At 43.7% G+C, this 26,326-nt stretch overlaps 1 protein-coding gene across 1 annotated transcript; it reads right to left on the reverse strand.

Annotated features, from left to right (window-relative positions):
- Positions 1-1,657: 1,657 nt before the first annotated feature.
- On the reverse strand, positions 1,658-25,445 carry bcl2b (BCL2 apoptosis regulator b). The gene is made up of 2 exons (XM_040144313.1): positions 24,382-25,445; positions 1,658-4,399 (listed from the first exon to the last, which is right to left on the reverse strand). Exons 1-2 carry the CDS (start codon positions 24,928-24,930, stop codon positions 4,262-4,264), a joined length of 687 nt encoding a protein of 228 aa, XP_040000247.1. The 5' UTR covers positions 24,931-25,445; the 3' UTR covers positions 1,658-4,261.
- Positions 25,446-26,326: the final 881 nt, after the last annotated feature.

The raw sequence follows: 26,326 nt of genomic DNA on the forward strand, positions 1-26,326 counted from the left end.
TATGATGTGAGATTTAGATGCTTGTCTTGCACAGTTCTTTAAACGTTTCTGCCGGAGCCGGTGCTTCGCCAACCACAGATGGCCGAGCAGTCATCACCAGAGCTGTAAACTGTTGAGCGCTCTCAGCCCCGGAGCCCTTTTCTCTTCATGGCACGCTGCCCCGAGGATATTTTAGAGCAGGGATAGGCGACCATGTGCCGGAGTGTGCTGGGAGAAGGCTGGTTTTTATTACAGATGAGCAGCAGCTGATAGTTCATCCGCTTTACATGACGATGATCTGCTCAGTGGAATCAGCTGTCACTTCCCGTAGCTGAAGAAGACATTTGCAGACTCTTGGCACCTGACGGCCTGTGGTTGCCTGCCGTTTTAGACTCTTGATGGATCATTTTGTGGGGAAGGTTTGTGTAGCAGCCACAAGGTGACACTGTAGTACGCAGTTCAGGCAGTGTGAGGTTTCAACCAAAATTAGTTTCTGCAGTTGACCCCGTCCTGCTGTAATAAGTAATGACCTCTTTCTCATCGAATATTTGCATTCCAGTAAGAGATGAATTATTTCTGAGCACAGCTTTTTTTTTTTTTTTTTTTTTTTACCTCTTTCAGGAAAATTGCTAGATTTCACCAGGAAGTTTTGAATGTGGTAAAGGTTGCCTCTAAATGAGGCGAAGGTACCGTGTGGGGATCTGATGGACTTCCAAATGAGGGATAAAACTGGACCAGACTTACTCCAGACAATCTGCTTTGATCTCCCAATCTCCCCTGTGATACCCAGCGCTGGGAAAGCCTCCTCTACACCTTGTAGCCCTAAAGCAGAGAAGGCAGGAGGGCTTCACTCTCCTCCCCCTCCTCTTCTCACTGCCCATCGTACTCGTCTTTCTTTACACACACATTCACCATCCACACCCACACTGGACTCTCTTTTGAAAGTCTGGGGCTTGATTTAAAATTCCTCTTCAGACCGTGTCATGCATTTTATATGCATGGCGAGTGGGGGGGGGGGATTGCGTGAACTTCCCTCCACTGTTGGTCTCCTCAGGGATATATCCACACACACACACACACACACACACCACCACCACCACTTTCTTTCACTCCTTTCCCCTCATTTTCTCGCACCCACTCAACTCTTTCAACATTAGTTTTACTGCATCATGCTTTTCACAAATTCCACCGAGCAGGGATAGTGCCGCAGCCTTTGAAGACAAGTGTGATCAGAACAGAGGCAGGGGTTGTAAAAAAAAAAAAAAAAAAACCTGGCCTCAGGGCATTTTGGGGTTTTTTTTTTTTTTTCTCTCTCTCGTGTTTAGCAGCGTATGGAGCACAAGAGGGAGGCTGACAAGTGCAGTGTTTGGGGACAGCTTTGATGTCTGATGGGGTGCGGCTGCTGCATCTGCACAGTCCTCCACGCGGGGGGACTGTCACGCTGACACAAGCGGGCGCGCGTTCACGGCTCACAGCCGTGGATAGGCGACCGCTAATCAAAGGAGCCTCCGCCGGTGCGCCGCTCTCCGCCTAAACATCTCTTATTCTCTTTCCGTCTCGCTGACTTGCGCTGACGTGAAACGAAGGATTCATAGAATAAAAAAAAAAAACAAAAAAAAACAAAGCAAAACAAAACAAAACACACATCAGGAACTTGGACTGCAGCTGCTTGAGAAATCTGGTTTATTAGGAACAATATGATCCCGCTAGCTTATCGTGGATAATAGCAGTAAACAACAGAAACACAATTCACTTTTTTTTTTTCTTTTTTTTTTTTAAGTGCTACAGGTTTGCGATTATGGACATAAAACAGTACAGCAACCCTCGTGCCTACATTCATATATGCACAGATAATATCAAAATTACAGTATATTGCTTTTAAACTGTTCCTATTTCTGCTCATGAATCCTCCTCTGTTCCTCTCTCACATCCACATCACTGGAATATCACACACCCTGACCTGCTGTAATGAGAATGGTGTGGGGTTTTTTTGTTTTTTGTTTTTTTTTTTTTTGTTTGTTTGTTTGTTTGTTTGTTTTTTAGTGATAACTGAGACAAGGTTTAGGTCTGGCAGGTCAACATTTTACAGATAAGCACTTAGTTATCATCGGAGCATAAAGTTGACAAAAGTTAAGCTGATATAGCACAGTAACACTAGACAAACCCTCCACAGAGAGATCAGAAAACCTCACTGAACAAACTCTCAGCGAAGTGAAGCGACATGTATTCTCATTAAGCTACTTTTAGTTTTATTTTTTTGGTTTTTTTGGTTTTGTTTGTTTTGTTTTTTTAAATTGAAGATTAATACATGTTAACTTTGGTTTCCAGCTCTCTAGAACTATACTGTTTGTAAATTGTGGCAGTTTAAGCTGTAAGTAAAAAGTTAAATCGACAGTATAGCAGCCTTAAGCCAATATTAATACAACACAGAAATTCACTTTTTAAACAGTTTTCTTGTTATATTAGCAGCCAGGAAATAATGTGGTTACAGTGTGATTCCATAGAATAGAAAAAAAAGTGAAAACAACTGATTTTTCATCAAAGAACTGTTAAAAATCTGTGATCTGGTACCTCTCAATAAATAGAAAATGCAACTTCTTTGTTATTTGTTATCTTCTAACCTATTATAAATATGGTTACACATAATATTTATTGTGTGAGGACTGTAGGCTATCTTTCATCCATGCAACAAAGAAGTTGAAGATTTTGAAAATACAAGAGAAATAAAATCACTTTTCCATGACCAACTTGCCAAGCACTGTATACATTAAAATATTCTGGAGCCTGTGTGAGCCTTTCCAAATTTTCTATCAGGCTGTAACACAAGACAAACATCAATTAAAAACAGGCTGAAAGGAACAAATCGATGACTGAACGCATTTGCAGACTGGACAGAAGGGACATCTCAGGTTCCGGCACACAGGGGCCACTGGTTTTAGCCTGTGGCCGAGCAAAGTTTTTCTCCGTCCACGTCAACAACCGTCTTTGTCAGAGTGGATTCTGGCACAACAGAGTTGCTGTGGGGCCTCAGCAGCTGGGGGACACATGTTGACGGGGTCAGCCCTGAAACCTGGTTGAGCCTGAATGGACTGGGTGAGGAGCAGGAAAACGGAGGTAGAAAATAGAAAAAGAACTGATAGCTTTTAGGCTTGCTCAGCGCTAACAGTAAAGGCGTTCTTGACTTTTTGAGGGAGAACAATTAAGCAGAGGAGTGGTCTCAATTACGTCGCTTAGTTTGAGGAAAGCACTCTTAAAATCTTTGATCAATCAATGTTCCAATCAATGTTCAATGTTCAAATCAATCTTCATTTTACTTCTACCTCCTTCCTTTGAGCTGTGCTCATCATTTCTCGCAGTATATTCATCAGCGTATGACATTTTTCTGCAACGGCAGGCTTGTTCAGTACATTTTTCACTCCTTAAAAAGAATCCCTCTTTCTCTGCTGCGGCTTAGCATGTTGCAAAAATTAAAATCAACTTAAAAATCGCAATCAAGGAGCTTTGAAAAACTTCCAAAAGCTGAGCTCAGTCTTTCACGTCCTCTATTAAAGGCCGTGGAAAGTATAATGGTGCGGTGGGTTCAGAGTTCATGGGAGCTGTCTGAGGAGTGAGAGCAGCAGACACACACCACGCTGGTTCTAGCAAGCCGTTTCCATTATACATTCCGAGCAGCTGTTCTGTGGAGGAAGTCCTTTGAAGGAAGGCTGCAGGGGGGGTAACTGCAGTTCAAACGGGGTTCTTCACCCTAACAAGCAGGGGCGGGGCTGCGGCCGCTTTCTCTGCGGCGTGGGGGCGTCATCACCATCATCTTCATCGTCCCTACACCCACATCATCAAGGCCTTCAAATAGAGGTCTCGCACGGGCTCTGACACATGCAACGTCTACACTAACACTCAACGCTCATGCTATAACTAGTACGGAAGCAGGCAGAACAAACAAACAAGAAAAAAGAAAGATGCATACCACTGATCCCTCCTTCCTCCACAGTTCTTGTCAGCTTAGTGTGATTACGTCTAAGCTGCCTCTTTTCAAGGCTTCCTTTGCTCTGTACGGGCTGTGCACTCGGTTCTTTCAGTTGTTTTGATTTATGTCTGCTTTGACACGGAGGGGCGAGGAAGAGGGAGTTTTCCGAGAGAAGGCTTTGAAGAGAGCCAGATTCGGAAGAGTCTGAAGGTGGTCTCTGAGGGGTCAGGAGTATCTTTGAAAAGAAAGAGGAGAGGCACAAGGAAAAGGAGGAGGATGTTGAGAAATAAAGTCGAGCTGGTAGAATGTAGGACTCGTTCACTTCTGTGTAAGGTATGCTCCGATGGTCAGGCTAGCTGCCCCGAGTGCTGCCAGACCAAAGACTGTCTTGATGGAGGGCCAGGAGCAACTGAAGATGGACTCCCGCTGTCTGTCATACAGCTCCACAAAGGCATCCTGGGAAACAGACAGGAAGATAAAGTCAGTCGGTTAATTGGGCTGTCAAACAATATGTGTTTGCATTCTTGCATCAGTTGGTTATCTAAAGGGTGTAGCCTACTAGAAAACACCAAAACAGATAAGGCTGGAATGTCTGCCACTCCTACTAAAGACAATGCATGGTTGATTCAAATGTGGTCAGATACATCACTTCATATATAAGAAAAGGCTCAAGAAATAGTGCATTTCTTGTGGACTATTTTCAGCTGTGGATTAATACACACTTGGTGCTTTAGCTCTGGCTAAGCAAGAATTACTCCAAATAAACTATAGCGCCCCATGCTCATCATAATGAAGGAATGATGTCAGCCAGTGCAAATGTTTGGCTCACTGATGTGTTTTTAATAGTTCTCTGTGGCACAGAGAAACAGCATATATCTGGCTTTGGCTAGATAGACATAACCTGTTTGTTTGTTTTTTTTTTCTAATTGATTGAACTGACCCTTTAAGATGTAACTCCCTTCAGCTGCCACCAAATATGGGTGGAAATAGAGTGTTAATACCGCCCTGCTGCAAGCGAACCCATTACTTTTCATTGGCTCTCAAACCCTCCCACGCACAACCTCAGACGGCCCACAGAGACACACACACACACACACACACACACACACACACACACACACACACACACACAGTCAAAAGACGTCCAGAAACACCCACACTAAACAAACATGGGAATCACCAGAAGAGCCTATTCGCGTCTGCATATCAACAGAATTTGGTGGGTTTGTGGACGAGTGCCGCAGCACTCAAGAGTAAATACATTAATGTTACTATCTGCTGCTAACAGGAGTTTCAAAAGACGTCCGTTACAAATTGAAAATGTGTGAGTGTACACAACGCCAGTACAGCAAATACCATTGCTGTGTGTCTTAGACGAGGAAATACAGACATCTGCTCATAAGCAGTGACAGCAGGAACAGCTGGACAGGAAGTCATGGTGCTAAGCTCTTCACTCTCCCCCACATCTACACACACACAAGTAGATTATCTTGAACCAAACTAATACAGAGTGTATTTTAAAGAGAACAGTCTCCTACTGAAGATCAGCGCTTTTGTTATGAAACTAATTGTTAAGTTTAATTCACTACAAAATTACTGTGCCAATCCCCAGGGGAATCTATTACCATTCTATTTTTATCAGTCTTGATTTGACTCAATTTACCTACAGTAATTATGTTTTGTGTAACTCTAGCTGGAATACACATGTTTTATTCGACCTTGATCTAGTAGAAGCAAAACTGGGTCATTATACTCTCTTTCACGAGTGTTACATTTTAATATACAGCGTCCTTTTAACAAAGAAAAGCCCACACAGGACTAAAAAAAAAAAGGAGACATCCAATCTGAAGTGCAGTGGGGAGACAAAAGTATTTCCTGTTTCCCTTTCCTCCCTTCCCGTCCTGTGGCATTCCTGAGGCTGGGGGGCCAGTCGGTGACACAGAGGAGGAAGGATCAGCAGTTTCTTCCCAGTTTGGACCCTCTGGTGTCAGAATGCACTGCACTCTTAAATCAGCTGGCAATAGCTTTAACCACATGGCATTTCCTTTGTTGCAGCTGAGCGTTTTTAATTGTCCGGGGCTAGCATTTCTGTAGACAAGAGGTCTGTGAGATTGCACTAGAGCTAAATGCAAGCACAGATGCGCGCGCACACACACACACACACACACACACACACACACACACACACACACACACCCCAGGATTCAGGTATTAATTAGAGAACAAGCTCTCCAGTCAGACCTCCAGCTAAGGTGAACGCGTTGGTTGGCAAAAACACTGTCTGCATCTTTTTTTTTTTTTTCCCCACCTACTTCTGGAAACTAACAGTTTGCTGAGGCAACAGCACAAACCAGCCACCGGGTCCAACATCCAGTGCATGTGACTATGTGACTGACAACAAGCAAGGCTCGACAACAAAATGGCAAACTAATGATGCCTGTCCTCAATATGTCCCAGACAGTCGGCATAGATTATCATCTATTTAAGTCTGAAACAAAAGTGGACCAATTACGGTAAGAGGTTTGTAAGAGCGGTGATGGATTTTTAAAAGAATCCCACAAGGACATGGACGGTAATAACTCCAGACTGACTCAGAGGAGAGCTGGGAAGCAAAGATAGAGGAGGGAGGGGAGGAGGGGTGTCAGGTGGATATCATGAGACTGAGGCATGCTCCACTTCAGCTCCTGGAACTTTTTCACCCACATGTTAGCAAGCAGTGCTACCACAACCATGTGAGTAGTCTGAAAAACAAACCTTGGCACTTTCTATTTTTTCCTTCCTGCCTCTCCTCTCTCTCTCTTTATCCTCCTGTATTGACTGCCATTATGAAAACGTGAGCCTTTGAAGAAAATAGTCATAATAAGCAGCTGGCAGAGGAGGACACAGGGGGATGACCGGGACAGTAGAGGACAAAACATCTGCATTCATCACATCAACAAAAGAGTCCATAATCCTCAAAAACTCATCTTTGCCCTGCAGCAAACCATCTGCCGTCAGCAGCAGGTGTGCATCTGGGAAATAAAGTCCAGGCTGCAGTTCTCTACAGTATTCATTTTTTGGATCAATGGCATTTGAAAGGTCACAGCCGCCCTGCAGAAGCCAGGCATCCAGTGGGAAAATGCCTAGCCAGGTTCAGACACCCCCTTCCCTTCGTTTTTTTACTGCACACAATGAATCCCTGGGAGAGACACGTACGGGGTAAAGGAGTAAGACCGAACAGCGAGGACTTGAGAGGGTCCGATGCTCAGCAGTGGGGTGGCAACGTGCTGCCTGAGCGTCATGGTTACCCAGGCTGGAAGCTTCACACATGATTTGCTTTTCCCACCAGCGGGAGAGAGCCTGTCCGCAACCTCTGATTTGTTTTTCACATGATTTAGACCTCTGGGTTTTGCTCAGTGTCTTTCTCGTGGACACAAAAGAGAATTTACACTGTTGTCTTCCTTGGATGGCCTCACGCTATCTTAAGGGCACCATGAAATACCAAGCATTTGCCAATTCCTCTGGGTATCCCCCTTGCTATTGGGAAAGATCCCTGGGCTTGTGTGGAAGATAATGAGTCATCTTGTGCACTTGGCATCTCTGTTTTGGGATGTTTCCACGGGTAATTGCGGGCAGAGTGAGACTGAGAGAAAGGGATGTGGGTTAAAGTTCAACTTGTAATTAAAGTTCCTGTTGTCGCTTCGCTGCTATATAGACCTCTGAACCGAGCTTCTCCCCACGCTCTGTTTATTTCCTAAGCATTCATATAGTAATATACTGAATATGTTGCATACGTTGCTGCCCCCTGATTTTCTAATGAGCTTTCCGCAGACCTCTCCACAGCTAATTAAAGTCAAACAAACTCCCATTTCAGGAGCCACCGGGAAGTAATGGGAGTTTTAAAAAACTGCAAGAAATCCACTAATATCCTTTGTAATTTATATGTTTTGATAAAAATATACACTTATATCTCTCTCTTTCATGTGTGCGTATTATTATTTTTTATATGAATGAATACCCAGATGCAGAAAAAAAAAACACTGGTTCTCTCCTGACACAATAGGTGCCAGGAAAGCAAGCTCTCGTCTGGCAGCTAGGTCAGGTTCGATCAAGTCTCTGGAGTGTCTTCCATCTTCTGGCCTGGCAAAAATGAGATGACGGCGGAGTCTGTTGCAATAGTCATTACCCGGTGAATCCCCCTGCGTCAGCACCAGCAAACAGCTTGGGGCTGAGGACACTGAGCCCTCCACTACTCTCTGACAATACCGCAATACTTGGAAACAACAACCTCACAGCCAAGTGATGACAGTCGGGCAAGGGAAGCTGTAAAAATCTGGAAAATACTCTCAATTCATAGATAAACTTTAAGTGGATCAGACTAACAAAGCAGTAATGTTTGTTTAAATGTCTAGGTAGCATCCTTGATCTAAAACACATACACTTGGAGCTCAAACAATTACTCTATTAATCCATTAGTCGATCAATAGAAAATTTATTCACCTGCAATTTTTGCATTACCAGTGGTTTGACATTTTGCTCATTTGCTTTCTGGTGGAGAATTATATGAGAAGATTGATACCACTCTCATGTCTGTCCATTGAATACAAAGCTAAAACCAACAGCCGGTTAGCTTAGCTTCCCCAAATTGCCATTTTTCCACCTTATGTTTTGTACAGACTAAATGTAAACATTATACAATGTGCTAATTAGAAAGCGTATAAACCTATTTCCCAAATGTCCATTAACTATTCTTTTAGGGTACTTTTTTAAGCAAAATGCCAAGTAGTTTTAAGACGTCAGCTTGGGCTCTGGGGACTTGTCATGGGCATTTTTCAGCATTTTCTGACTTGTACAGACTAAACAATCAGTCAGTTAATCAAGGAAATAATCAGCAAATAAATCCATAATGAAAATAACCATTAAATGCAGCTCTAATCCAGTGAAAGGTTATTAATTTCATCACGTATCTTTAAATTAGCACAGAGAACTATAAAACTGCTTGGGAGACATGAAACCACATCTGAAAACTTCATAAGAAAGGTGAACAATTCTCCAAACTAAAGCATGAATTCCCTCTTTACAAGTAAAGTAGTACAATTTCTGTCTGAAAGACATTTTCACCTGAAGCTTACACAGGATATTATTTTAATGTGACATAGTCAGGGAATTAGGAACAAGGAGCATTCAACCTCTGGTTCCACAAGTAGCCAAACAGTCCACATCATTTAAAAATGCCAAGTCTTTTAAATATTCCCATATAGGAAATAACAGCCTTTTAAATGGCTGGACAATATGATAATTATGGAGTAATATCAGTCAGTCTGATAAAGACAGATCAAAAGGAGAGTCTTGACATGAAACAAAGGAAACAGGGAAACCTTTTTAATTTCCTCCACTAGAATTTCATTGAAGGCTCAGGTTTCATACTTGCCAGTTTATTAACAGTCATTACATCGGACTCGAGTGTAAAGGGAGAAACAATTTTGACGTTGGATGCTACCCTTAGGGCTCATAAATATTCAAATTTGCGTCAGCAGCGGCATTTGTGTGTTTACAAAACAGTGCACTCTCCCGTGGGAGTGAGTCTGCTCCACTGGAACATGAAACGTGATCGCCAGTAAATCACCCGCACTCCTCATGACACTCTGTGTTTTTTATTGTCTCCATTATTCAACATCTAAACTGATAAATGAGGACTGTAACTTTACACATGAGACGTTGGTTTTTTTAGGAGATGGATAGCGCTTCGGTAAACTGGGTTTTTCTATCGCATCGAGGAGGCAGCAGGAGGAGGAGAACCACTGCAGTTAAACCGTCACATTTGTGCAGAAGCATCTAGTTTTTCTGAGGTTTCCTGGTCTATTCAGCTAACTTTGACTGAGCAGTTATATGATTCCTAGCCGGCTGTTTTTTCTTGTTGAGCCCACGGATTTTTATTGAACAGCTTTGATCCGACATGAAATGAAGGACTGGGTGACCTTGCAGGCTCGGAGGAGCGAGGGCGAGTGGATGGATGCAGAGTGTGTTTGCTCTCCCATCACCTGCTCTCCTCCTGCACCCCTGGTTTATTGGCGCCTCTGCACACCTTACTGAAGCTCAGACTGTATCATTTACAATCAGTCACTTCTGCATGCAGAGCAAAGACACATCAAAGCAAGAGGAAAGCCACAAAGAGACAATCCTTTTCTCTCACAAAAAATCAGACAACCTCTGCAGCTCAGACGAGATGTTTCTTTTATTCCTTAAAACAATCTGGTCCTGTGATTTTGACCTTGAAACCTATTTCTACCTCAACAATTGATCCAAAATCCTTTATAGCTGCCGAATCGTGGCACAATGGCTTCCTCAAATAGATACAATGCAGCTAAAAGGGGATGTCTGCCTCATCTGAGGACGTCTGCACTGAGCCCATCCGGCCCTCAGTGGAGGGGGAAGTGACAGAGCTGAGCCAGACAAAAGTGGCACGACTGCTGTGCTGCTATAAATATCAGGAGGCTTCATCTCAGCTTCTGCTTCAGGGCTGCCCAATCTAATAAAACAACTCTCCTCTCTGCTGCTCGGCCCGTTTAAAAGGCCACCGATGACGCGCAAGAGCAGAGGAGAGAATGGAAAAGGGCCGCTGAGTCATCACCCACACGTGTGGAGGCTGGTGTGTTTGGAGTGCATTAGACCTGGCTTGAGTGACTTTCCAGTAAAGACAGGATGTCTGCCACTTTGATATCTAATAACTCTATGCTCTCTCCAAGGAAGCCACGCATAGTACATCGGCTACTCCAGTGACGTGTTTGTGGGTCTAAATATCCATGTAAGCAGTGTGAAAGCCAGTAAGCTGTGGTACTTTTTCTTATATAACTGTGTGAAACTCTCCATCCTGGGGTGTTTTGTTCAAATTTTGCATTCAGGAATGCAAGGGCACTTGTATAAAGAGCCACTTGGCAAGGGAAAGTAGTATCTGTGGCATTTAAAACATGCAGAAGCACTCAGTGGGTAAAAAGGCAAAGCCACGTTTCCAGCTCACTCTACAGTTTGGGTTAATGATTAGACACCGTGGTAAAACCTTCACATTTCAAACTGCTTTATCAGCTTTAAATCAGCTTTGGATTGCTGTGTACAGGAACTAAAGCACCACTTGTTTTGGCAAAACAAGGGCGCATGAGAGCCCCCGTTTCTGAACTGTTCTGCAGGATTGGTTCAGATAAAAACCTCCGATAGAGACCGTGGGAAACAGCAGATTCCCAAGTGGCCTGTTGCTTCTCCTGTGACAAACACAGTCCATGGGAGGGGTTCATTTCTTGCGACGGGGGCTGCACGCTGCTTCAAGCTGTAAAAGTCAGATCCACTGACCCCCTTGAGACCTTGAGACCACGCAACCACCATCCCAACTGCAGTGGAGCTGATAATAGACTGACTGGTCTGAGCCAAAAATGACTACTGTATATGCAGTAATGAATGGGATGTGTGGGAACACCATCTGCAGCAAGCTTTGATGTTAAGCACATGTGGTGCCCAATTGTTCTGAACTTGTCCAAAAAAATGAAGTCATTTGCTTTGGGATTTTCTTGAAACGATGCATTCAGCTTTGCCGTTATTGTGGTTTTGTGTGCTCGCATCTGAGCTGTTTTCTTTCAAGCCCTGATGTAACAGAATTACACAATCCTGATGTCCGCAAAAGGGGCTTTTCAGACAGCAGCGATTGGCCAAGTCTTTGTAAAAGACCTCAACAGTTCAGTTGGTGTTAAGTCACTTCCTGTGCCAGATGCTGTGGGGATGACATCACCGTCTAGTTTGAGACTATGGCTTCTCTGTGGCAGAGCCAAGTACGGTTAAATCACAGACTCTGTGTGGGTAACTAGGGAAAGACTAGAAGCTAGCCAAACATGTAGTCATACTAATACCATGGAGAAAGGGAGGGGGAGCAGCAGGGGAGAGCTACAGTTGGTTAGACACTGTAACTAAGAGAATTGTATTTGTTTTGAACCATTAACTGCCTCCTAAATCTTAGCCCCAAGTCTAAGAAAAGCAAACCGTAACAAAAGGGCAAGTTTTATGTTAACAGTGTTGTGATTTTGCCTGTGATGAAATCCCAAATTTCCTCTGTAATTTAGGAAGAACTGCCAAACAAGTCGAGTGTAATATCATCTAATAGAGAGTTAAACACGTCAGCGTAGGAGAACATATTAGGACATCAAAGCCAGATGCCCAGTGCCTCTCGTGGTCTCCTCTTTTATACAGGAGACACCTTGTAAAGTCGGCTGCTAAAAGAAAAGTTAAGCTTGTCAGTTCTGGCAACAAGATATTGGAGCGGTTTTACACGGGGGCCAGGTTTCAGGTTAAGCCGTGTTCTCTCTGTACCCATTTAAATGAGATAGGCCACAGTCTGCGACAGTACATGCTGCGAGCAGACCAGAGCAGATCCAGGATCTCAGATATCCGATAATGTCAGAGAAAACAATCATCTGTTTGAGGTGCAGCTCCCTCAGGAACACCTTTGAAGTGGGGAGAAGAGGAGCTGGAGTGAACTGAAAATTTTCCACAATGTCACGGTGAAGGCATCTGCCACCAATGGTGGAAAGTAACTATGTACATTTACTCAAGTACTGTAACAATTTTGTTACTTTATCCTTCTACTCTACTACATTTTGTTGTACTTTCTACTACACTACATTTATCGGATAGCTAAAGTTTCAGTAAATTTTCAGTTGAAGACTTAACCTTAAAAGGACATCTGATAAGCTGATAAAATAGAACACATAATTAAAGATCAAACCGGTGGTTCGAAATCTCTTTGGCTTGTGACCCCTTACATGAAAGCAGTGTCTAGGTTGGAGCCTCTTGTCGCCAAGATCCACCAAAGACACATTTCCCCTTTAAGGTTCTCAGATGTCTTCATTTAAGTGGGTGTTTGTGGCTCAAAGAAGTAAAAACTATCCAACATTTTACAAAAACAGAGCAAAGATAAAGAGTACAGTCCAAAAATGAAAACACATTTGTATAGCCAAACTACATGTAATCGGGGGATTAAAAAACAGAAGGTATCATGTGGGAAGACAAAGCAAAACTCAATATGGGAAGGGAAGCAGCTTTCCAACTTGCTGAGCACTGAAATTGTGAAATGCGTGACAGAAGTTCTCTATCCTGCAAGGAGCATGAGGTCATTTAGAAACAGGGGGGAAGGGGAAGGAATAATCACTCTTACACAATTCGACTTCCGACTGCAAAATCTAAGCAGATCCCCACAGCCTATAGTCTCTCTGATTTTCAGCTCTATTAAAGGCAATCTCAGAATGAACACAGACATTCTCCGCTGAGAGCCCCTCCCCTTCTTCCTTTCTCAGGCTGGGAATACTGGGGAAAAGTTCAATGACCTCTCTCAGGCAACCAGCTGATTTTCATCCAGGCTGGGGGAGAGGAATGAGAGGAATGCATTGATGTGTGGAAACAAACAACTGCACTGTGTGTTCCCGAGTGGCCTGATATGAGAAGGAATGAACCTTGAGATAACCAAGTCAACTGCAAGGAGCACAACTACAACACACACTTGTATTATGTAATAAAAACTACAACCAAACCCTTTTCAGAAATAGATGAATGTAATTAAAGCCTAATAAAGTAGCTAAGAGCCGGTGTGGGCATTTCTTCTATTCCCTGCCCTTTATCTTGTCTATGGACCGAGTTCAGTGTGACTCAAAGGGACCTTGGAGACAGCGATGTTGAGCAGCCTGCTTTAAAAAAGACAGATTGTTTGAACTATCTGTAGCAGGTTGGCTCACTCTGAGCTGTGTGACCTTCCCTGTCTGTATACAGAGACTAAAGGGAAACAAGCACAGCCTACATGATGAATGATAATAAGATGCCTTTTTTGACATCGAAGGTCTGGTGTGAAAATGTGAGGAGAGCAAATAAGGCACATGTAAGTTTCATTATAGAGGATTTTTTTTTTTTTTTTTTTTTTTTAGGCATTTTCTCTGTGAAATAAGCCAAGGAAAATGTCATTAGCTGTATTCAGTGACTGCCTGTAAGTAGCCTTGAAAAAATGTATCCATATATGAAGCTGGGAGCGTTGACAGTGTTCTCTTTTATTTTTATTTTCTGCTATTTGGCGCCCATGTGGATGTTTCACAAGTACATTCCTCTGCTTTCTGGTCAGCAGATGGATCAGCTGAGAATCAGATGATTGTTGAGTCAGATGACTTTAACAGGCAACTTTAACCAAGTTTACTATATAAATTTCTGTGGAGTGAACTAATCTATGCCTACCCCACTTAGCAGCATGAGCTCCAATTAAATCAAAACCATTTGCTCTACTAGCTCCATTTTTGCTTTGGTCTTTCAGCCATGGTGGCCTGATCATACTTTGCCAGCCATCCATACCTTTTTCCAGCAATTACCTTGTCGGTCTGGACCTGGCTGCAGCACATGTGGCGGTCAGAGGGACTGGACTGTCTGGTTTTAGCTTTATGAGCCTCCTCCTCCTCCTCTACAAGCCTGTTAGCCTCACCTCCTGATCAAAGACACCTTGTGAAGTCCAGCCATTCCATCCAGAAATATTTTTTTAACCCCCGTCCTCCCAGGAGTGCAGGAATGTGGCCTTGTATTAATTCAAATCTGGAAATATCGAAGGTCAGGTTAGTCTGTGCACGTGTCCTAATAGACTGGGTGGTAAAAAATGAGTTCTCAGAACTAGCTGATAATTTGGCACAGTGACAATCGGAGGTCTTTCTACAGTGGTAAACTGAAATTCTGTAGATTGAATGGAGAGAAACTTCATACTAATTGGACTCTCTCTTCTTCTTCTTTTTTTTTTTTTTTTTACAGCTGTACACAACCACAAGTGGTCATAAAATGTGAAAGATAAATGAAACAATTTATAGGTCAATATACAGAGTTGATTAAACGGCTGGTGGTTAGATTTGCCGACACGATCCTCGTCTAGACATGTCAAAGAGTTAACAATTCTCTATAAAGAAAAACGGCGCCTGACATAGCTGAATCCAGGCACCATAAAAATTTCTCTCTGACACAAGTCAAAAGATGATGCATCCTTAGAATATACACAAACATAAATCACTGTATTGTCAAAAAAGCTAAACAAAATGAGAATAAGAAGAAAAGGAATCACTGTCAGTTCTCCTGTTTTCTATTCTCCGTTATCTTTGAAGTATCTGTCATTATTTGAAGTTGTAATGACAGCCCAGCAACCAATTAAAGGCAGCTCCTTCAGAGTAGACTCAGTGAAATTGATGTAATATAACGCAGTGACAATGCTCGGTATGCCCCGGGATGTTCCCGTCAGAGGTAGATAGGTAGGCAATAGTGGTCCTCTGAAAGCAGCAGGGGTTATCTGTGACAGTGACAAAATATGTTCACTGTAGCATGCCTGGTTTCTGTGTGTGTGTGTGTGTGTGTGTGTGTGTGTGGTTGGGGGGGCATCAAGAGTTCGGGATGGCAAGGAGTTTCATGAACGCTGCCCTGACTACACTACATAACGGCATCGTTCCCTCGGCAAAGCTTTTATCTTCCAAACATTAGGGGCGTACTGCTTTTTCCGCACTTCAAACCCAATCAGACGCCATCAGAGGTAACTGCCAACAGGGTGGTGTTGTGTGAGCTTTGCTACAATGAGAGCTTCCGGTTGCACACACACACACACACACACACACACACACACACACACACACACACACACACACACACACACACACACACACACACACACACACACACACACACACCAGCTGAAAGCCGTCAGCATAAAAGTGCTAAAACATCCCGCCAAGGTCTTTCCCAAGAGACACTTTTTCCTTCAGCATGAATTTCAATAAAACACCTGCATACACGATCTGACATTTACAGCCACTGCTTCACTGCGTTAATTGGGTCTTTGCTCAGAGATACCAACACAAACTGTCGGAAACGCTCAATCAATACAACATAGTCAAAGTGATATCGGAGCAATAGCTGACCTCACTCAGTGTCGACTGAAACAGATCAGATTTCCTGAGGGCTATTTGCTCTGCTGCCAAAAATCACATGGGGGGGTGTGCGCAGAGAATTATTTACCCCAGACCTCCATGGACAAGGCAGAGAAATCTATTTACCATTATCTGGCTGTTATCATTTTTTGGGGAGGGCATGTACTCAGCATTTCTAAGAAGAGCCAATAATGGCATGCTGTTTGTTAATGGCCAGTGCTGTGGCTAGTTGCACAGGGAAATCCCAGTGGAGATGGTAGTGGCGTGTGTTTGTGTGTGTGTATGTGTGTGTGTGTGTGTGTGTGTGTGTGTTGAAGCTGAATGGCACCACTAACAGGAAGCTAGGCACCCTGGGGCCATCTGCTCCCTGCCATGGCTCACATGTCACTCTGTGACAACACAGCACTATTGATTCACACTACCACATCCACTTCTGTGTGTACACACTGATCTGCCACAGTATGTATGTATGCATATGTGTGAGTGTGTACACAGCCATTTTGTGGACAGCAACTAATTGATTTGCGCCAACACATCCGCTTTTGTGTTTGCGTGCCGGGGTGTGTATATATAAACTTTATAAACCTTAAAGGGTCAGTTCACCCAAATCACAAAAACATATTTTTGTAGCCATGCATATCGTTTCATTTTTGTAGTATTATGAAGCTGCACTGTTCCATTTTTTTATGTAAACAATTGTTCGAATAACTGTGTAATGTTAAAGGTGTCACTCATAGTGACTATAACAGAGAATTAACACCTGACTCTGCTGCAGTTTCCCTCAGCCGTACAGAGTATTATAGCCTCTTTCAGCTCATTGCTTTGGTTTCACAGCCTGCAACTTAACCGTTTTGCTTCACTCTCCCCAGTGTCATTATCTGCCGCATCAGGCAGGCCCACTGTATGCTACCTAACCAGCAACAGAAAAAGCGACAACCTCGTGAACATAGCGCACCATTATACAGCTAAAGAGCCAGATTTTTTTTTTCTCAGTGACAAAAACAGACGTAAAAAGATAGTGACTACCGGACTTACATTTGTTGGATGCCAGAAACATGAGTACAAATCAATGCCAATGTTGCTCCTTGTCTGTTAAATGTGTAAATGTTGTATTTACAGCTAGTTTCACTGCCCCAAAGTGGAAAATACTGCTTTGCAATCTCCTCTGCTGAGTCTTGCACCACAATCCTAACACAACAGAGGTGAACAAAAATGTATCTGTTGCCGCCATAAAAGAAAATCATTTGAAAAACTCAAGCTCAGTGTTTCTTCCTAGAAACAATTTCTTTGGCAGGAAATAGTTCCCTGTGAAAACTCTCTATCAGTGGGAGGTTAATAAAAAAAAAAAAAAAATTGTTTTCGTGGTTTGGGTGGTCTGACCCTTTAACAACTATTTAGGTTATGCTTGCCATGCAACATGTTGTCTCTTTGCGAACAAGAGAGTAATTTGAGCGACATTTGCAGATGCATTTCAAACAGCAGTAGCCATTGTTGCTCTGGAAATTAATTGAAAACATGAAATCTCTTTTAAACCCCTTTTGGGGTCTGTCCCAAAAGTATCTACAAAAGCTAGAGAGTGGGAGGAACTGTTTAACCTTGCCCTATATTGATATACTGCGCCACTTGCAAGGGTGTGCCCAGTGGCAAAGTCAACTAGTGTCTCAGTAGACTCCTCATTATCCAGTTCCCACCATGACAGGAAAGGTGGAACACTCTTTTATCTGCCGTCTCAGATGGTTCATTAGGACATTTTTTCCATGCAGATTGGCGGTGGGCTTGCGACGTGAGAGTCATGATAGCACGGGAGCAAACTGGGCAGGGATTTATGTGTAACGTGACAATTAAAGGACCACAGGGGGAGCAGTGATGGTAACACTTCTATATTTAGAGGCCTCTCACATGTCCCTGTATTTTTCAGGGATCTGGAGCGTTACCTGACACTGAAAGCCAGATCTCAGTGGTATTAGTGTGTTGTTTGTGAAGAGACTGGGCACGTGTATGTTTGTAAATGAGTATGTTGTGGTGGTGGGGTAAGAGACACACAGAGAGAGAAGGAGGATGAGAAAAAAGAAGGGAAAAAGAAGAGGTAAGCTGTTGACTGGAGCCCAGACAGGCTTTGGGGTTCTACTTGAGGGACATGCATTTAGCGTCCAAGTTTATCTGCTCCATACATTATTCATCAGCGTGTGTTGTGACTGGGATAGTGGTGCTTTTAAACAGCTCAGGCTTATGTCCCTCATGAAACAGGAAAACAGCAGGTCGAGGTGGTTGCTGATTGGAACAAAATAATAAAAGGAAACACAATCATATGGTGGAATTCACAAAAGACACGTCAGTACACTAGCCGCCCACAGAGGTTCCTTGAATGAATCATGCTCAGCTGACATGATCATCCAACAAAAGAACAAAATCGAATACACCCTTCGCCGGCCACTCAGGAAAGGAACACCCTTGGTCGTCTCCATTATTTATTTACATTCACTGTTCCCCAGCAGACATTCCTCCGGCTCTCCTGAGGAGGCCCAGAAATAAGCGCACAGGACGGGGTGGAGGGTCTCTGGGGAGAAGCGAGGTCGTGGAAACAGGCACAGCACTCGCAAAACACCAGAATTACATTTCTTAAACTGAAAAAGAACTGTATTACTGTGCTAATCGTGTTACTTGAGTGTTTTCCACACACAGCAAAGACACACATTTCTGGCACGTTCATGAAGTCCTCAGTGCGCATGTAATGGTAAACATGAAATAGAACGCAAGGAGTGTCATGTCCACCTCAAAAGTTCTTAGACCGAATGTCTAACCTTATGTTCAAGTCAACAGAATGGATGAATTTAGTTTTAGACAGACGCTGTGTTTCTAGAAGTAAGAGTGACAGCATGTCTGCGGTTTGAGGATCAGCTTGATTTTCTTGTCAGAAAATAAAAGAATTGCAGTTCAAATTTTTAATAAATAGCTCATTTATTCGTGGCACAGTATCCAGCTGTCACAAAAGCTTACGTTTGGTATTCTATGTAGTGAAAGGCTGTGAGGTAATTGCTCTTTCTATAAGAAAATGTACTTCTTCTTTGGTGAAAGTGGCCACAAAAAGGCCTGGTAACATCACATCTAGCAGTTTTTGAGTAAATCCTATGAAAAAGTGTCGTTCAGTGCCCTAAAATTCCTGCCTAACAGGCATTCATGCACTCAAACCGCAACCCCTAAACTAGAAAGGGTTAAACATGCCTTCTCATGCATTCAACACACTGGACTGAATGTGTGAAACAAAGGTCTTTGTGCTTTGAGCCTCTCAGAGACCCAGATAGCAAAGAGACTCGACATCTCTCCTGGGCCGCTCCTGAAAGAAAGTATTCATGTCAGATTGATTCAGAGTTACAGCCCAGAGCCGCATGCGTCTGTAGGAAATGTTTCTGAGATTACAGTTGCCGGGCTGATGGGTGTAAACACGGTGGCAGATGGTGAGCGACCAAGGCCTGCACCGCAAAAGGGGTACAGTACAGGGGAAAATCTTGGCTGCTTCTCGCCACACTAAGCTCTTTTGTGGTGTACAGTCTCCATTACAGAGCCCGGAGTCCACATCAAGTGATAACATTGTTGTAGAAATCTCCAAACTCAGCCTTAGTTACAGAATTTTCTACTCTCTCAGCAATGAAATTATGTTGTTACGTCTCTGTTTTGAAATGATGGGTGGGAGGGAAAAAGCCTAAATGCTATTTTCATGAGTAATCGTTTATTCCTCTGCCTGAGTGCTGGGAACAAGAAATCAGAGTTTGTCCCACAGTCTAATTTGTGAGGCCAAACTGAGACACAACTACAAATGAACAAATAGAAAAAGGAAACGACTTACTGTGACAGTGCGCGGAGTGAAAAGAGAAGATTTCTGGTTGGATCAATCATGACTTATCATGAGAGCTCATTACACTGTAAAGTATATCATTCCTTTCACTGTCAATACCCGCCTCTGTTTGTTCGTTAAAAGCCAAAGGAAGCGCAGTCTTGAACACTTCCTGAATGGTGCCCTGGTTAGTATTGACTTGTGTTAAACAGAAAGAATTTGCATCAAGGAGACACAAATTGGATGTAAGTGAGACCTCATCCGGAATTTTTTTTGCTCTCCTGTCAGTGGCAGCACGTGCCTCCTTTGTGATTCGGTTTGTTTGGTTTTTTTTTTTCCCCCCCTCCGCTACTCCGCCAACATGTCACCTATATGGAGATTAATGACTTCCTCTCTGTACCAGATCTACTCAGCCTCAACTAGGGAGTTGAGGGGTGCAGCCAGATGCCCGCAATACCATAGCAACATGCAGGTCCCACCCATCGATGAGCAGATTGTGCTCAGGGAATCCCCCCACAGGTTGCACCCAACCCAAGCCAACTTACATTGTCCTCTCCTCATACATAAACACACACACACACACACACACACACACACACACACACACACACACACACACACACACACACACACACACACACACACACACACACACACACACACACACACCTGTGACACAGAGAAATAGGTCACCTGGTTAGCAGTATTCCTCAGACACCTGATCCTGCTGTGTGAGACTTCAAAAAAGAGTCTACAGGTGATTTAACTCCTTACTGTCATCTACTACATGAAAACAGGACTCAACCACGAGACAGGAGTCTACAGAGCTAAATGTTAATGTCAGCGTAATTACATGCTCAATATAACACGCTGATGTTTAGCGGGTACAATGTTTATCATGTTCAGCATCTTAGTTGTGCACGTTAGCAGGCTAAAACTTGCTTATTGGCACTCAACACAAAGAACAGGTAAGGCAGACAAAGATATTGTTTGTTTTTGTATGCATTTGTTTGATGGCACTAAATGAAAAGTCAGGAATTAACTGTGATAAACAAAGTTATCACAGTTAATTCCTGACACTGATGTGTGTGCAAAAGTTCATGGCAATCCATACACTAGCTGTTGAGATATTTCACTAAAAACCATGGCTGTGAACCTCATGGTTACGCTAGAGGGAAAGTCATGGGACCACTACAGTCAGTAGAACTCGCCCTCTGGAGACCACTGGTGTCTGTACAAAATGTCATATCCAATAGTTGTTGAGATATTTTAGTCTGGACCAAAATGGTGGACGGACCCACTGACTGACAGACATTGCCATCTCCAGAGCATGGCTAAAAATAACAGAGAACACAAAAAAGAAATTATTTTCTCAACATCATATCTGAAGCTGGTCTCAGTTAACCTTCCAAAGTTGTGAAACTGTTGTTTTTCTCTGCAGCACATTTTGGCATTTCGCTCCGTGCCGCCCCCTCAGTCAGTCAAATGTCCCAGGTCAAGCATGTAATTTCAGAAGTCGAACGCCGCCAGACACTTTGTTCAATCATTTGGTATTTACTGCGAGCGGCAGTAAATAAACACAGGTGCACCATGTGTGGCTGAGGCTGTAGCCTGAATGCAATCGTCCCCTGATGAGAGCAGTTTCTGTCGCCACAAAGGTTGAATTTATGCAGGTGGAGGAAACTGAGTGTTAGGGACAATGAAAGGACAGTGTTTCACATCCTGGAGTCTGTGAAGTAATCAGTGCAGAATGGGAGCAATTTCACCCTCAGCTGGGCTTTGCAAATACAATAAGTGCTTTGTTATTTCTAATGGGCAGATAATTTTATTTAACTAAAACTATATTTGACTCACTGGTGAGTCCTAGACTCAACACAGATTAGTGGGCACTCCTATTTTGGGTTCAAATTGTCTCAAAAACAACAGGAAACAGAGGGTGGCTGATAGAAAGCGGTTTCCACACCACTCTCACATGTCAAAATGTCAGTAATAGGTTGATTAGCCCCCACCTTTGTTTAAAGACTGGTGGAAAACACTAGACTCACCTCTAAGCACACAATAACACAATGGAGATTCTAAGTGACTCTATACCAAACCTGTCTAAATACACATATAACCATGTTTGTTCTGTGTCATCGCTGTTAGGAAGCTGTGGAAACTCTATCAAGAAAAATGATGTCTCTTGTTTTAGTCTGTACCCTCACTGAGCCAAAAGGTCATCAGAGAGGTGCAGTGACTGAAACATGAAATGTGTTCTAATCTGGTTCATTTTCTGACACCCACATGGCAGATGGTGGATGAAATGAAGGAAATAATTATTACCGATATTCACCTCGAAAATGTGTGACCCCCAAAATGGATTAAGTCCCCCAGCAGATCCCACCATGAGCAGATTAGAAATAGAAATGTGCCACATTTGCTTCATTGCAATCCACTCAAAGCATTCACAACAAAACAGATTGGTTGCCACATTATTTCCCAACAGTGGCAGCCATCGCCCAGTCCATACCAGGTTACAACTGTGGACAATGAGGTCATTTCCTCAGTTTTTCCTGCAACCGGGCGTGTGACATGATTAGTATTTAATTAGCTGGGTCTAACATTTTTAGACTCAGTATATTTATTTTGCTGACTAAAGCCAGCAAAACAGATGTATGGATAAATAAATAGTGATTCACTGATGATCTTAGTATCTCTAAAATGCTGGTCACAGCCCTGAGACCACTCAAGGCTAATATCTGATTAACATCCCAAACTCTTCACAATAAAGCAGACTTTTTTTTAGGTCCAAGAGCAGCAAGAGAAAACAACCTTTTTGGCACATGCTGAATGATACAGTAACTTTCATTATATTTCAAAATCTAGCCAAAATGTCAATAGAAAAGGAGAAGCTGCATTTCACAAACCCGGTCTAGAGCACTGAGAAGCTCTGTGCCTGCAGTGTCAGTTATTAAAGGTCAGGTAATAACTGAAAGACACACCTTAGGAAACTCCCCACCTGACAGGCAGTGAAATGAATATGTCAATAAACCTCAGTGTCTGTTAGATTACAATATGTCGATGCTGCTGCTCAAAAACCTTCAATGTAAATACAGTATTCTATATCAAATTGTTTTAAAGCCTCACATGAGCCAGAATCATTTGGATGTGGTTTTTGAGGTGCCGAGAGCAGAAATTCACCAAATTGACCCAAACCGGAGACATATGCTTTCAAATAATCCTAAATGATCCTTGGGATTAAAAGACTGTGCTTTCTCTCTCCAGTGGATGCAGAGCAGCAGAGATACAGTCATCTCTGCCCTTCTGGAAAACATGGACTATAATGACCTACATTATTGTACAGTGGTCACACGCTCCAGAGACCTCGAGCAGGCATCTCTGCAGGGCAGCCTGCACTGGCTTTAAGGCACAGGTCTGAAAAAGCAGACAAAAGAGTTCCAACCTCGATGCACAGAGGACTGCATGTTAAACACAGCGGCTGCAGATTAGCACTCTGTGTTCCTGGAGGGCCCTCCCTCCGTTTCTGCCTTTGATATGTGGCACAACCTGCCACCTCCAGGGGCAAGGCACACTCATAGGGAATGTTAAACGGTCCTTCCCTTTGAGATGAGATGTTCAATATGAATCATTGATGACCCCACCCCCCTCCCCAAATCTGATACCTTCCAGCTAAGATAACCAAGCAGCACAAATGTTACGCTCTCATTAAGAGCACCTCTGCTAATTAGAGGCTAATTCATGGCAATTCATGGCAGACTGGCTCAATAGCTGTTGAGGGAACATAGAAGAGGAGGTTTGCTGCGCTCCACAAGGGCTGCGCAGGAGTTTGCAGGAGAATTGTTTTGGGGGTAATATTATATATATATATATATATATATATATATATATATATATATATATATATTATCATTTCTGTGTGAATGTGTGCAGCCAGGTAAAGGCAGAGTGTAGATGCCCGCCCTCATTAGTACCTGAGGCTTATGTGTCATTTACATGAATAGAAAACAGCCCTGCCCTGATAGCTGAGCCATGTCCAGCCATGCCCAGGGGCCTTCGCCAACATGTGTCTGGCCTCCTCCCTTCCGCATCACATCACAGCTGCACCGGGGCACTTTGGTACATAAAGCTTCAGAAACAGGTAAATGGTGAAACAGCCGTACCGGGCTTTCTAGTGCGACGCATGACACGCCTGTTTTGGGATCTTAATTTCCCCCCTGGACTACACCGGACTGCCCTCCGTGCTCCCTGACAGCTGCGTGGCTGGCACTGGCCATCCGGTTGACAGGGCGGGCTTTCTGTCAGAGCGTCGGGAGGTGTGACAGAGCACGCTGTCTGATTGGCCCAGCAGGTTTAACAGCCACCAGGGACGTCCAATCGGAGCAGCCGCTGAGTGAGGCCGTCCATCTCGAACGTTCGCGCTGTGGTGCTTAATGGACACATCTAAAGATGGATTTTGTTAATGATCAACTACAGATGTGGGCTCGATAGTGTGTGCCATTTAGCCCGATCAGAGCGCACCTTTTAATCTCAACTAAACACTTGTAATAAGCAGCTGAATTCACTGATTAAAACCTCTCCAACCACAGCAAAAGAGGACTTTTGCGCCACCGTGGCACAGATCTGCAAATCGCTCAGCTACGCGGAATCAGACCTACCCATCCCCCGTTGTCCTTTATCCAGCTGTTAAGAGGTCCATTTAAATACTCCGTCATCCACTCCGCGATGTTGTCCACCTGCGATGTCATCTCGTCTTCGGCCGCGCACTCCACGCACACCGTGCCCCCGAACTCGAAGAAAGCGATGATCCGGCCCCAGTTTACCCCGTCCCGGAACAGTTCGTCTATCACCTCGGCAAATCTTCTCTGCGCCGTGGTCGAGGTGAGATACAGCTGCCGCGACATCTCCGTAAAGTCCGGCTGGTACAGTTTTTCAAGTTCATCTCCAGCCTCGCGCAGGACTCTGTGGATGGCGATGTGCGGGTCGGACTGGGGGAGCCGTCTGCAGAGGTTGGGGATACTCTCGCCGGCGGGCCCGGTGCTGGCTTCGCGGCACCGGCGGACCGAGGTCGCCGGAGGGGCTACTACTGACCCATTATTAGCAGCGTCTTCATCCCGGACATCATCGAATCCCCACACGTAGCCCCGTTTGGAGAGTTTATGGCGGATATACTTTTCCACAATATTGCGATTACAGTCGCCCGCCATTCCGGCTTAATTTGGCACTTCAAATACACAGAGGGTGTCCTAAATAAAATACATTATGCTCGAATGGGTGCACTGTACACTGCTCTGCACAGCCTTATCCAGAACTCGGTTATATTCAAATATAAGCAATGCAAGGAGCAATCCTAGGCAGGGAGCAAATAGTGCTTCGAGAATTGAAGAAATTCCTTGATCAAAACTGCACAGAAAACGTTTCAAAAGTCAAAAAAATACTGAGTCCGTGTAAGCAGCAGTCTTCTTTTCCCGAATCCTTGGAGGCACATAGGCGACCTTCTCTTTGCATAGAAATCCAATATGCGGAAGAGGGTTGGAATAGTGTTGATCTATTCCTGTGCACATTACCCAGACGTGGATGTGTTGCAAATAATAATGAAAAAAAACCATGAATGAAGGCCAGAGTTTTACGCGCCCGAGGGGGCTTTAAACGCCGCAAAGTCTGTCTGCAGCGTTTACGCACAACCATGCGCGGGACTGTGAGCCAGACAAGGTCGGACTGAGTCCTCTTCCACGATTGCTCCTCATATCCTCCTCAGCAGCACCCTGCCCACCGCCAGTGGGCCGCACTCTGCTGGTGAGGTATTCCTGACGTCAGCCACTCAAAGTCGATCCTTTGGCTGCGCCCGGAGACTCCGAGTACACGAAGGACTGCACTAAAAAGGAAAAAAAAAAACATCTTTAATGGCCCACGTTCTCGTGATTGTATGTTTAATCCGTACATTTTGAGACTTGAAAACCGGACTTCACCCGAAAATATAGAAACACGGGCAAGCCGTCATTTGGCTGCTTACCTAAACATGTGCGAGAGAAGCTCTTAGAGGATTTTGGTTAATTCATGAGCACAGGAACATCCTAGTCTGATGAAGGGCTGCTTTGATGTGGTCCAGCCACCCCCTTGTGGATGGAGATCCAATGTTGCAGTACAAAATTGATGTACCTGTGTAGTTTCCCTGAGTTCTTTGATGCCCTCTCCAGTCTCCTTTAGCATCTTTTATCCCGCATGTCTTCTTCTTCTCAGACAGGACAAAGCATCTAAAATCCTGTATTCTGTAAATCTGAGAGAGCTGCTGCTCTGGAAAGTCCCCTCATGGAAGATTAAAATCTGTTTGATTAAAATCAAACAGAATACTTAAATTCACACAACCCTCCCCGACCCCCCAGGCAAGAGGCTATTTTAGGCCACAAACATCTATCAACATCCAAAACTAAGTATGAAGACTAGGAATTACAATTTGTTTTTCCTCACAGGTATTTATTTAGTTTATCATGTAAGAAAAATAAGACAAAGAAACGTTCACTTCTCACATTTTCTTTCAATGGCACACAAGGTGAAGGTGTTAAGTTTTTTGGCAAAAAAAAAAAAAAAAAAAGTAACAAGCAA

This window comes from Xiphias gladius, chromosome 14, assembly GCF_016859285.1.
Source record: "Xiphias gladius isolate SHS-SW01 ecotype Sanya breed wild chromosome 14, ASM1685928v1, whole genome shotgun sequence".
Classification (NCBI taxonomy): Eukaryota; Metazoa; Chordata; class Actinopteri; order Istiophoriformes; family Xiphiidae; genus Xiphias; species Xiphias gladius.

Excerpts from the sequence above, each read along its gene's own strand:
- bcl2b (XM_040144313.1), bottom strand. The coding sequence starts at position 24,930 with ATGGCGGGCGACTGTAATCGCAATATTGTGGAAAAGTATATCCGCCAT. Across the intron at positions 4,400-24,381 it reads TAAAGGACAACGGGGGATGG|GATGCCTTTGTGGAGCTGTA; the intron begins GTAGGTCTGATT and ends TCTGTTTCCCAG.